This window comes from Rhineura floridana, chromosome 6 (assembly GCF_030035675.1).
Source record: "Rhineura floridana isolate rRhiFlo1 chromosome 6, rRhiFlo1.hap2, whole genome shotgun sequence".
Taxonomy (NCBI): Eukaryota; Metazoa; Chordata; class Lepidosauria; order Squamata; family Rhineuridae; genus Rhineura; species Rhineura floridana.
The window spans coordinates 139,931,491-139,944,258 of record NC_084485.1 but is presented as its reverse complement, the minus strand read 5'-3'; the positions used below and the strand labels follow the sequence as shown (position 1 = coordinate 139,944,258).

Genomic DNA, 12,768 nt, shown 5'->3' with positions numbered 1-12,768 from the left:
TGAAGGCTTATGCACGGTAATGGGAACACAGAAATCATCTCTAATAGGGCCCAGTAACAGTTCTCAGAAAAATGTAGTGAGGAAGCCAAGCCATAAATCACATGGTCTTCGATGTCTGTATACTAATTCACAGAGCATGGGAAACAAGCAGGACTAACTTGAACTCTTAATACAGGAGGGTAATTACAACTTGATAGGTATAACTGAAACTTGGTGGGATGACTCCCATGACTGGAATACAGCAATTGAAGGATATAACTTGTTCAAAAAGAACAGAAGGAATAAAAAGGGAGGTGGAGTCACGCTATATGTTAAAAATATTATCCCTGCACAGAAATACAGGAAGATGAGCTTGGTAGCTCCACCAAGAGTATCTGAATTAAAATTAATGGGGCAAGCAATAAAATGAATGTGGTGCTTGGAGTCTACTACCGACCACCCAATCAAGGAGAAGACAAGAATGTAACTTTTGAAAAGCAAATTGCCAATGTTTCAAGGAGGCATGATGTAGTAGTAATGGGGGATTTCAATTATCCCAATATCTTGGGAGACAAATTCTGCCAAACACAGCCCCTCCAAGAAATTTCTGACTTGTGTTGGAGATAATAATAATAATAATAATAAATAAATTTAATTTATGCGTCGCCTATCTGACCAATGACCACTCTAGGCGACTTACATGTGAAAAATTAAAACACAATACAATAATACAAAATACAAAATAGAACAGTGCGACAGCAAAAGCAGTAATAATACAGGGCATGAGGCATTTAATCACAGCATTTAGCCCTCCCCGGAAATCCCGAAGGCCTGTTGAAAGAGCCAGGTCTTTAAGGCTTTTCGGAAGACATTTAGGGAAGAGGCGTGCCATAGATCTTGTGGGAGGGAGTTCCAGAAGGTGGGGGCCGCCACTGAGAAAGCCCTCTCTCTAGTTCCCACCAATCTAGCTGTTTTTGTTGGCGGGATTGAGAGAAGGCCCTGTGTGGCTGATCGAGTCGGGCGGCATAATTGGTGGCGTTGAAGGCGCTCCTTTAGATAAACTGGGCCGAAACTGTATAGGGATTTAAAGGTTAATACCAACACCTTGAATTGGGCCTGGAAAACAACAGGAAACCAGTGTAGATCGAACAACACAGGTGGGATGTGATCCCGGCGGCGACTATTCGTAAGTAGTCTAGCCGCCGTGTTTTGTATAAGTTGTAGTTTCCGGACCGTTTTCAAGGGTAACCCCACGTAGAGCGCATTACAGTAATCCAAACGAGAGGTGACCAGGGCATGTATTACCAGTGGGAGCTGATGAGCAGGAAGGTAGGGTTTCAGCCTTCGTATGAGGTGTAGTTGATACCAGGCTGCCCGGCTCACTGCTGAAATCTGAGCCTCCATGGACAGCCTGGAGTCAAGTACCACCCCAAGGCTGCGGACCTGGTCCTTCAGGGGAAGACTCACCCCGTTGAACTTCAGGTCAACATCTCCCAACCTTCTCTTGTCCCCCACAAGCAGCTCCTCGGTCTTATCGGGGTTCAGCTTCAGCCTGTTCCTTCCCATCCATCCACTCACGGATTCCAGGCACTTGGACAAGGTCTCCACAGCCAACTCTGGTGAAGATTTAAACGAGAGATAGAGCTGAGTGTCATCTGCATATTGGTGACACTGCAGCCCAAATCTCCTAATGATTGTCCCTAGCGGCTTCATGTAAATGTTAAATAGCATAACTTTAACTAATAAAGATAACTTTCTCCTACAGAAAGTGGAGGAAGCAACCAGAGGATCAGCTATCCTGGACTTGATTCTAACCAATACAAATAATTTGGTGGATGCAGTGGCAGTTACGGGAACTCTGGGGGAAAGTGACCACACCATAGTTGAATTCTTGATTTTAACAGAAGCAAAAGCTGAGAGTAGCCATACGCACACCCTGGACTTCAGGAAAGTTGATTTTAACAATTGTAAGTACAGTTCCATGGTGTCAGGCCCAGGATGAGACTCAGGAACCAGACCAGGGGTTGTAAGTAATTCAGTTTTTATTAGAGTAATGTCCAAACAAAGACTGCGTCTTCTCATGAAGCAGTACAGAAATACAGGTCCTGCGGCATTGAGAGAAAGTTGACAGAGCAAGGAGCTGCTTCCCGCTTGTTCTTTAAGAAGGGGCCAAACGGGCACGCAACCTTTCACTCCTCCTTAACTGGCCCTCAGGTACTACCCGCCTTCCCCCCCTTCTCTCTTGTCTTTTCAGATGTCTTCGTGTGCGCGGCGAAGGGGGAAGCATCGGCCCCTCCTCTTCTGAAATTTCCGATTCCAGTATGGGGGATGGGGGGGCTGATGGTAAACTGCCTCGCGGCTTTTCTGCCTTGGGCAGCCCTCCCTCTTCTCCCTCCTGTTCTGAGCCTCGGAGAAGGGGAGGCATGGGAATGTCCAGGGACGATTCTGAAACTCCAAAGCTCTCAGGCTCTCCGTTGCTAAGCAACCCTATCTCTGGCATTTCCTCTGTTTCGTCTTCGCTCCACTCGGGTGAAGTTGCTCCCCCTCCTCCCTGCCATCTGTCTGAATCCCCTTCTTCCAACCCCCCGGGACCCCAACTCTGCCTCCCGACATCATCCCCTCTCCCAAGCTGCCCCCCCCTTTTGCTGACTTGGGGCTGTGGGGAAAACGTTGATGGAAAAGTTTTACCAAGTCTGGAGCATGCACGTCAACTTCATCTTCCCATGATCTATCAGCTGGTTCATAGCCTTTCCAGTGAATCAAGTACTGCAACTTGCGGCGTCTTATTCTGGAGTCTAGTATTTCCCCAACTTCAAACTCAGTTTGCTCATTTACCAGGAGCGGAGCTCCGGGAGGCTCCTCCGGCTGTAACTCACTGGGAGGGGCGGCTTTTGTTAACAGGGATCGATGAGGATGTATTTTAAACGTGTCAGGTAGCTTCAGTCGGTACGCCACGGGATTAATTTGAGTTTCTATTTCAAAAGGACCCACCCTCTTGTCTTGTAATTTTCTACATTTACCTGGCATTTGGAGGAAGCGGGTGGACAGCCAGACCCGATCTCCTGGCTGCAGGGGGGGCCCCTCCTTCCTGTGCAGGTCAGCAACTCGCTTGTACTCCATTTTCGCTTCGTTTTACTGTTTCAACGTCTGTTGCGCCGCCTGCAATTCCCTAAGAAAGTTCTCTGCCGCCGGTACCAGCATACCCTCTGAGCAGCTTGGAAAGACTTTAGGATGGAATCCATAATTAGTGAAAAACGGGGTTTGTTGAGTGCTGGAATGCAGGGAGTTGTTGTAGGCGAACTCTGCAAAATGCAAATATGATACCCAGTCAGTCTGTTGATAGGACACATAATTACATAAATATCTTTCCAAAACGGCGTTCACGCGTTCCGTCTGGCTGTCTGTCTGGGGGTGATGGGCGGAGGAGAGTTTTAACTCCGTCTGCAGCTGTTTCCACATGGCTCTCCAAAATTTGGCTGTGAACTGAGTCCTCGGTCCGAGACTACACTGTTTGGCAACCCATGCAGCCGGTAGACTTCTTTGATGAATAACTTGGCCGCTTCTTTAGCCTCTAAGGCCCCTGCACAAGGAAGAAAATGCGCCATTTTGGTGAGTAAATCTACCACTACTAGAATGGCTGTCATTCCTTGGGACTTGGGTAAATCAGTTATAAAATCCATGGATAGGTCCTTCCAGGGTTCATGTGGGACAGGTAACGGTTGTAACAGTCCTGCTGGTTTTCCTGTTTGTGTTTTTGTCCGCATACAGACAGAGCAGGACTTTACATAGTTTTCAATATCCCGACGCATTTTAGGCCACCAAAAGTCCTTGGCCACGTTCTGAATGGTTTTGTAAATCCCAAAGTGTCCCGCCGTGACGGAATCATGGCACTGGCGTAGGATTCTGAGCCTTAATTCCCCTTCTGGCACATATCTGGCTGTTTTGAACCATAACAGTCCATCCCTCCAGTGGAAAGTTACTTCTGAGTCTTGATCTTGTCCCGTCTCCTGCCTATATCTTAGCATGTCTACATCTTCTTGTTGTGCCTTTTTGAGTTCCTCTTCCCATGAAGGCTGACACGATCCCAATGTTAATTTCTCTGGCGGGATCACGTACTGAGGCTGGTCATCTGATTCACTTTCTTTGAATTGTGGCTGTCTGGATAAGGCATCTGCTCTCTGGTTTTTGGCTTGGGCATGATAAATAATCTTGAAGTTGAATCTAGTGAAGAACTGAGACCATCTTATCTGTCTCTGGTTCAACTTTCTGGCTGTTTGGAGGCTTTCCAGATTCTTGTGGTTGGAGCGCACTTCAATCTGATGAGAGGCCCCCTCTAGGTATTGTCTCCAGTTCTCAAAAGAATCCTGGATGGCCAGGAACTCCTTCTCCCATACTGTGTAATTCTTCTCTGCTGGCTTTAACTTCCTAGAGAAGTACACGCAGGGGTGCAGCTCCTTTCCCCCTTGGTCTAATTGCAGAAGGACCCCCCGATGGCAAAATCCGAAGCATCTGCTTCCACGACAAAAGGGCGGGTCGGGTCAGCAAAGCGCAGAATGGGCTCGGAAGTGAACCTTCTCTTCAGCTCCTCAAAGGCCTTGGTGGCATTCTCTGTCCATTGAAACTTCTTCATTTCCCTTAAGCAGTCAGTCAGAGGAGCTGTTAATTTGGAAAACCCTGGAATGAACTTTCTGTAATAGTTGGCAAACCCTAGAAACCGTTGTACATCCTTTTTGGTAACAGGCAGGCCCCAGTCCAATATACAACTTACTTTCCCTGGGTCCATCTCCACTCCTTCCGCTGAGATTCGGTACCCAAGGAAGTCCAAAGACTTGAGGTCAAATCCACATTTCTCTAACTTGGCATACAAGTGATTCTCTCTCAGTCTCTTCAGCACCGTTTTCACATGCTGATCATGGTCGTCCTGGTTCTTTGAGAACACCAGGATATCATCTAAGTAACAGATTACATATGTGTCCAACAGGTCTCTAAACACGTCCATGAACTTTTGAAAAACTCCTGGACTTCCACAAAGCCCGAACGGCATGACCAGGTACTCAAACTGACCATAAGCGGTCAAGAATCCCATTTTCCATTCATCTCCATCCTTCATTCTGATCAGATTGTACGCTCCCCTCAAATCCAGCTTTGTGAAGACTTTTGCAGAGCGCAGTTGGTCTAGCAGCTCTGAAATCAGGGGCAGCGGGTAGCTGTTAGGGATGGTGATCTGGTTCAATGCGCGATAGTCGTTACAAGGTCTGAGTTCCCCCCTTTCTTTTTCACAAACAATAGTGGCGCTCCAGCAGGGGACTGTGAGGGACGTATGAATCCTCGCCTCAGGTTTTTATCCAGAAATTCCTTCAGGGCCTCCCTCTCAGTTTCTGTGAGCGAGTAAATTTTCCCCAATGGGATGCTGGCTCCTGGCACGAGATCAATCGCACAGTCGTAAGGGCGGTGGGGGGGTAGAGTCTCTGCCTCTTTTTCATCAAATACATCTTTGAATTCCTCATACTTCAGCGGCAGGGTCACTTGCTCGCTCTCCTGAGCTGCCGCTGCCAAGGTGCTCTTGATTCCTTCGGGTTGACAGTTCTCCTGACAATACTGTGAGGTGAACCACACCACCGCCTCCTTCCAACTTATCTTGGGTTCGTGCTTTGCTAGCCAGGGCATTCCCAGAATCACCTCAAAGTTTGAGAGATCTGACACGTATAGCGAAATGAACTCTTCATGCCCAGGGATTTGAAGTTTCACTTCCTCTGTGGCTTGTGTCACCCCTCCTGACTTCAGGGGTCTCCCATCGATGGTCTCCACAGATAGGGGAGCGTCCAGTTTCCACCGGGAAATTCCATGACACTTGGCTAGCTTTGCATCAATAAAATTTGTGGAGGCTCCACTGTCAATCAAGGCAGTAGAATTAAACACCACTCCTCTGGAAGTTGTAATCCGAATAGCTAAGACCAACACCCCTTTTGAGGGAGGTTGGATCGTTGGAGGGCCTTTATACAACGCAGCCCCCAATCCACCGGCCTGCACGTGGACTGGGTGTTCTAGTTTCCCGACGGCTCGGCTTTCCCCCCTTTCAGCCCACAGTCTCTGGCCACATGGCCCGGTCTTGAACAATAAAAGCATAAACGTTCTCGATGTCGTCTTTCTTTTTCTTCTTCTGACAATCTTGGCCTAGCCCCTCCCTGTCCCTCAGTTGCATTACCTGCCGCCCCTGCAGTGGAAAGGGCCTTGCTGCAGGATGCCGAGGCTGAGTATCTCGGGACCTCCTGCTTCTTTTCCAGGCGTCTTCCTTCCATCCGGTGATCTATCTGTAGGCATAGCCGGATTAGCCCTGGCAGGTCGGTGGGAGGGGTGGTCCTGGCCAGCTCATCCAGGATTTCAGCATTTAATCCACTCCGGTACATAAACATCAAAGCGGCATCATTATAACCCGTTTCCTGGGACAAAATTTTAAAAGACTCGGAAACAGTCCCTTTAGCTTGCTTCAGAGCGCCTAGCTGCCGCGCTACTGTTTCAGCTCTTTGCTGGTCTTGAAACATCTCGGTCATCTCCTGTATAAATCCTCTGTATCTTCTTAAGACAGTATCCTTTCTCACCAGATATGGAGTCACCCATTTTGCAGCTTCTCCCTCCAGAAGGCTAATCATGAAGGCGACTTTAGCCCCATCGTCTGGAAATTCTGTGTGCCTGACATCTAGATATAATTCACATTGAGCCACGAAAGTTGCCAACTGATCAGTCTGTCCTGCATATTTTGGGGGCAATCCAATGGGAACCTTTACTGCGGCAACTGGAGGGGCTGTTCGCATCTGGTCTATCATGGTCTTCAAGGCTTGATTATCCATTTTCAACACCTTGACGGCTGCTAGCAGGGCTTGGACATCCGTCTGCAAATCAGCTACCTTAGTCCTCAAGAGTTTCACTTCTTCCGTCTCGGAAGTGGGGTTCGTTCCCCCCCCCGCTCCCTTTGACATCTTGTCCCAGTCAAGTGAAGAGAGCGTTGAGGGTGATTGAGGTGGCTCTGTCAAGCTGTCAGGCCCAGGATGAGACCCAGGAACCAGACCAGGGGTTGTAAGTAATTCAGTTTTTATTAATGTCCAAACAAAGACTGCGTCTTCTCATGAAGCAGTACAGAAATACAGGTCCTGCGGCATTGAGAGAAAGTTGACAGAGCAAGGAGCTGCTTCCCGCTTGTTCTTTAAGAAGGGGCTAAACGGGCGCGCAACCTTTCGCTCCTCCTTATCTGCCCCTCAGGTACTACCCGCCTTCCCCCCATTCTCTCTTGTCTTTTCAGATGTCTTCGTGTGCACGGCGAAGGGGGAAGCATCGGCCCCTCCTCTTCTGAAGTTTCCGATTCCAGTATGGGGGATAGGGGGGGCTGATGGTAAACTGCCTCGCAGCTTTTCTGCCTTGGGCAGCCCTCCCTCTTCTCCCTCCTGTTCTGAGCCTCGGAGAAGGGGAGGCGTGGGAATGTCCAGGGATGATTCTGAAACTCCAAAGCTCTCAGGCTCTCCGTTGCTAAGCAACCCTATCTCTGGCATTTCCTCTGTTTCGTCTTCGCTCCACTCAGGCGAAGTTGCTCCCCCTCCTCCCTGCCATCCATCTGAATCCCCTTCTTCCAACCCCCCGGGACCCCAACTCTGCCTCCCGACACATGGCAAGCAACCCTAATGAGAAAAGGAGTCCAAGATGGGTGGGAGTTTCTAAAAAAGGAAATTCTAAAAGCACAATGGCAAGCAATTCCAACAAAGAAAATAGGGGGAAAACAGCAGAAGAAGCCAATGTGGCTTCACAAAAAGCTTAGAGATGACCTGAAACAAACAAGGACACATACAGAAAGTGGAAAGAAGGCCAGGCCACAGAGGAAGAGTACAGGCAGGTATCATGGAATTGCAAGGATGGTGTCAGGAAGGCTAAATCTGACAATGAGCTTGGGTTAGCAAGAGATGCTAAAAGCAACAAAAAAGCTTTCTTCAGGTACGTCCATAGTAAAAGACAGAGAAAAGCAAAGGTTGCACAGCTACTCAATGAGGATGGCAAAATGACAACAGATGAAAAGAAAAGGCAGAAGTGCTCAATTCCTACTTTGGCTCAGACTTCTTCCAAAAAAAGGTCTATGACCCTCCCAGAAACCATGAAGTAGAAGGGGCAGGACTGGAGCTTGCGATTGATAAACAAATGGTCAAGGAATACCAAAGCAGAGTGCTTCTCAAACTGGGTGGAAGTAACGAGTGGGGTACCACAGGGTTCAGTCCTGGGCCCAGTGCTCTTCAACATTTTTATTAATGACTTGGATGAGGAGGTACACAGCATGGTTATCAAATTTGCAGATGATACAAAATTGGGGGGCACAGCTAATAACGTGGAAAATAGAAACAAAATTCAAAGGGACCTTGATAGGCTGGAGTATTAGGCTGAAAAAAACAGAATGAAATTCAACAGGGAATGCAAAGTTCCACACTTAGGAAAAAGAAACCAAATGCACAGTTATAAGATGGGGAATACTTGGCTCAGCAATATGACATGCAAGAAGGATCTTGGAATTGTTGTTGATCACAAGCTGAATATGAGCCAACAGTGAGATGTGGCTGCAAAAAAGGCAAATGCTATAGTAGGCTGCATTAACAGAAGTGTAGTTTCCAAATCGCGTGAAGTACTAGTTCCCCTCTATTCAGCACTGGTTTGGCCTCATCTTGAGTATTGCATCCAGTTCTGGTCTCCGCACTTCAAGAAGGATGCAGACAAACTGGAACAGGTTCAGAGGAGGGCAACAAGGATGATCAGGGGACTGGAAACAAAGCCCTATGAGGATAGACTGAAAGAATTGGGCATGTTTAGCCTGGAGAAGAGAAGACTGAGGGGAGATATGATAGCACTCTTCAAGTACATGAAAGGTTGTCACATAGAGGAGGGCCGGGATCTCTTCTTGATCGTCCCAGAGTGCAGGACACGGAATGATGGGCTCACATTGCAGGAAGCCAGATTTCAACTGAACATCAGGAAAAACTTCCTAACTGTTAGAGCCATACGACAATGGAACCAATTTCCTAAAGAGGTAGTGGGCTCTCTGACACTGGAGGCATTCAAGAGGCAGCTGGACAACGATTTGTTTGGAATGCTTTGATTTGGATTCCTGCATTAAGCAGGGCATTGGATTTGATGGCCTTATAGGCCCCTTCCAACTCTACTATTCTATGATTCTATGTAAGTTAGCACAGTCTATGCATGGAGAAGAAGTCAGGGGAAAGTCACTGCCTTTTCCTTCCTCTGGCCTGGCCCTTACATCCTCTCCACCAGTGAGCATATGTGTGTGTGTTTGGGGATTTGTTTGTGCTTTGTGCCTCCTCCCCATAAATGTCCCATCTTGAAATGTGGCTGCCCTACCTAACAAGAAAGGTTGGCCAATTCCTTTCACTATTCAATATTCTTCTGATATCCTTCTGGGCCAACTTAGTGAGATGAGTATCAGAGGCACTGTTTTACAGTGGTGCGAATCTTACCTCCAGGGTCATTTTCAGAGGATAGCATTGGGTGATTGTCTTTCAGCCCCCTGGCAGTTGTCCCGTCGGGTGCTGCAGGGTACCATTTTGTCCCGAATGAAGTTTAACATCAATATGAAGCCCTTGGAAGTGGTCATCAGGAGATTTGGGGCTAATTGTCAGCAATATGCTGATGATACTCAGTTCTATTTCTCTTTAACATCTGAATCGGGAGAGGCATTGCAAGCCCTAGACAGGTGCCTGGACTTGGTGCTGAGCTGGATGAGAGCCAATAAATTGAGTCTCAAACCTAGGAAGACAGAAGTGCTGTGGGTTGGTGGTTCCCGAGTTTAAATAACTGGTCAGTTGCCTGCTTTGGATGGGGTCATACTCCCTCTGAAAGAGCAGGTTTGTAGTCTGGGGGTGCTCCTGGATCCATCTTTGTCACTAGAGGCCCAGATGCCTTTTATGAGCTTTGGCTGGTAAGACAGCTACGGCCGTTTCTGGACCAGGATAGCGTGACCACTGTTGTCCATGCACTGGTAATGTCCAAGCTGGATTACTGTAATGCACTCTATGTGGGGCTGCCCTTGAGATTGGTCCAGAAGCTGCAGCTGGTGCAAAATGTGGCAGCGTGACTGCTCACTGGGGCAGGGTATCACCAACATGTCACCCCACTGCTGAAAAAATTGCATTGGCTACCTGTTAGTTACTGGGCTATGTTCAATGATCTGGTTTTGGTCTACAAAGCCCTATACAGCTTGGGACCAGTATATCAGAAAGATTGTCATACCCCTTATACACCCAGTCAATCACTACACTCTGCAGGTGAGGGTCTTCTGCAGATCTTATGAGGAGGTCCGTTCCACACAACAGAGGAAGCGGACCTTTGGTATAGTGGCACCTACCCTTTGGAATTCCCTCCCCTTAAATATTAGACAGGTGCCATCTCTGTTATCTTTTCGGCACCTACTGAAAGACCTTCCTCTTTCAACAAGCTTTTTACGTAGAGACCTAAACCCACAGTCTGTGTTGGAATTGCTTTTTAAGTTGTTTTTAAAGTTTTTTTAAAAAAGCTTTTTAAAGATGCTTTGTTTCAATATGTTTTTAAATATGTTTTGTTTCAGTATTTAAAGTCTATTTTTATGTGGTTTTGTTTGCCCTGGGCTTCTACTGGGAGGAAGGGTGAGATATAAATAAATAAATAAATATCATCCACTAAACCAAGCAATTTTATTTTCTATGATGGAATGGCACTAAAACGAAAAACCACAATACTTGCTTAAAGCTCACTATTCAGTGGTAAAACCCAGGTTTGCTTATGTATTTTGCCTCTAGCACTGATTTATGAAGATGAAAATTGTGAAACAAATTGCAAAAAAAGAAAAGAGAAAACCTGATAATTTTGAACCTACTTAGCTCTTAGCAGATCCTGATCCTTCAGCGCTGAACCTTGCAGATAGATAACTCTTTGGGACCACATTGGAATCTGGAGCACTCTTCGAACCTGAGCATCCATCTCAGTGGGGCATAATATGACCACATAGTAGTCCTGTAAAAGCACATGTGAGAAAGAACAGAAGAAGAGAGAAAAGAGAATGCTATGTAGATATATCTTTGCCAGTGGGACACATTTCGTTTAATATTTAGCAGAGAAAAATCTGGGGGTGTAGGAAGGGAGAATTTACGACAGGTAACTTGTTTTAACTTTGAGGTTCTCTGAAAAGAGGAAAGGAAATAGTTTCATTTCATTTAGTTCCACACTGATTTCACTGATGCCAAAGCTGCCCCCGCAAGACATCAAAGTACAAAGCTTTGCACCATGCTGAGCTGAATTAAAATCACTTCCTCTGGCAAATTGTTTTTTAAGCATTGCATGTCTTGGAAAACAATCTGTGGTTCTGCAGAACAAAACACAAGTTTTACATTACCAAAGACATCTCACCATTAAAACAACAACAGGGCGAGCACAAAACAAGCTCCAGCAACCCTAACATTGGATGCTCTATCAGCTTTAAACATCTGTAATAACATAGTTTTTCTTTTTTTGATTTACTTAAGCTTTAAAAATAAAGTTGCCACAATCTAATAAAGTTAACCAAGATGAAAATTTCAAGTCATGCCTGAATTAAATGTTTTAGAAGACAGTTTGAAAAAGATGTCTGCCTCAGTTGATATTCTGGTCTGTTTGATTTACCTGGAGCCTAGGATGAGCATAGAACTCATTTAGGAAATCCATAAGCAGATCAATCTTCAGAGAACTGACACATAACACCACGTGTTTTTCAGTCTGAGCTCTGTGTCGACTATAATTTCCACCTGACTTTTGTCTTTCCATCCACAAATAAGCCAGTTGTTCAAACTGCAATGAAATTGAAAGGTAAAAGTTATACATGAATATTTGACTGCAAATGAAGTACATGTAAATTCCCCAGGTCTCTGGCCATCAAGAAGCCTGTGGGACAGGAGCAAAGAAATCATATGGTCCAGGTGCCTAGAAACTTTTATTTGAAATGACTTAATCTACAATGACTTATGACTCATTCACATATACAGATCACACATGGAGTGTGCAAACGTTATGCTTGGAAGAACTGCCAGTAAGACTTCCAACACATACGTTCTGAGAAAGTAACAAGTAAATGCTCTGTGACTGTACTGTTTCAGAGTGTTGGAATTCACATGTTTATATACTCCCTTCATAGGAAATAAAAGTTTCTTAACCTGTGGATAGCTAGCACTTCAGGTGAGGACTAAGCTACAGCCTAACATACTTGCCTTTGGAAAGCTAGAAATTTTTGATTTGATTCCCTACCTGCATTCTGAAGTATGGAATGTGGAAACCGGTCCTGATAGGAGGGGGCTGGATTGTGGAATACAATTTCTTGAGCCATATACTTGGTTCAAGAGCACAGTCTGCATGTTTGTCAAAGGCTAAATTATGAAGAACTGAAAATGATGTCATATTCAGATTTCTCAACTAGCTACCAAATTATGTGGTCTTGACTTAGACTTTTATTATAGTGCCTATGTTTATAATACTAAGCAAATCAACCTCATAAAGCATCAAAATGCCCAGGGCTTATAATGTGCGAGAATCCCTAGAAAGAAGGGTACATGTTTCTGTGGTCTGTGCACAGACACAGACACACTGTATTCCCTTATTGGATTCATGTGAGTGAGGGCCAGGCAAACTTTAGTCTCAACGCAACAACACTTTACTTTTCCCCATAGGAATGGATTGAAACTATTCAATTGTATGGAAATAAAGGGGTACAGTAGTAAATATTATTAAGGTGCAGGTTAA

At 45.9% G+C, this 12,768-nt stretch overlaps 1 protein-coding gene across 4 annotated transcripts in view; it reads right to left on the bottom strand.

Annotated features, from left to right (window-relative positions):
- Nucleotides 1-12,768, bottom strand: part of KCNT2 (potassium sodium-activated channel subfamily T member 2) — a 341,069-nt gene that overhangs the window by 145,665 nt on the left and 182,636 nt on the right. For all 4 annotated transcript variants that reach the window (XM_061633982.1, XM_061633985.1, XM_061633981.1 and 1 more), the window contains 2 exons: nt 11,659-11,823; nt 10,877-11,013 (listed from right to left, as the gene is read on the bottom strand). In XM_061633982.1, coding sequence (XP_061489966.1) covers nt 10,877-11,013; nt 11,659-11,823 — 302 coding nt within the window. The remainder of the gene's footprint in view (nt 1-10,876; nt 11,014-11,658; nt 11,824-12,768) is intronic.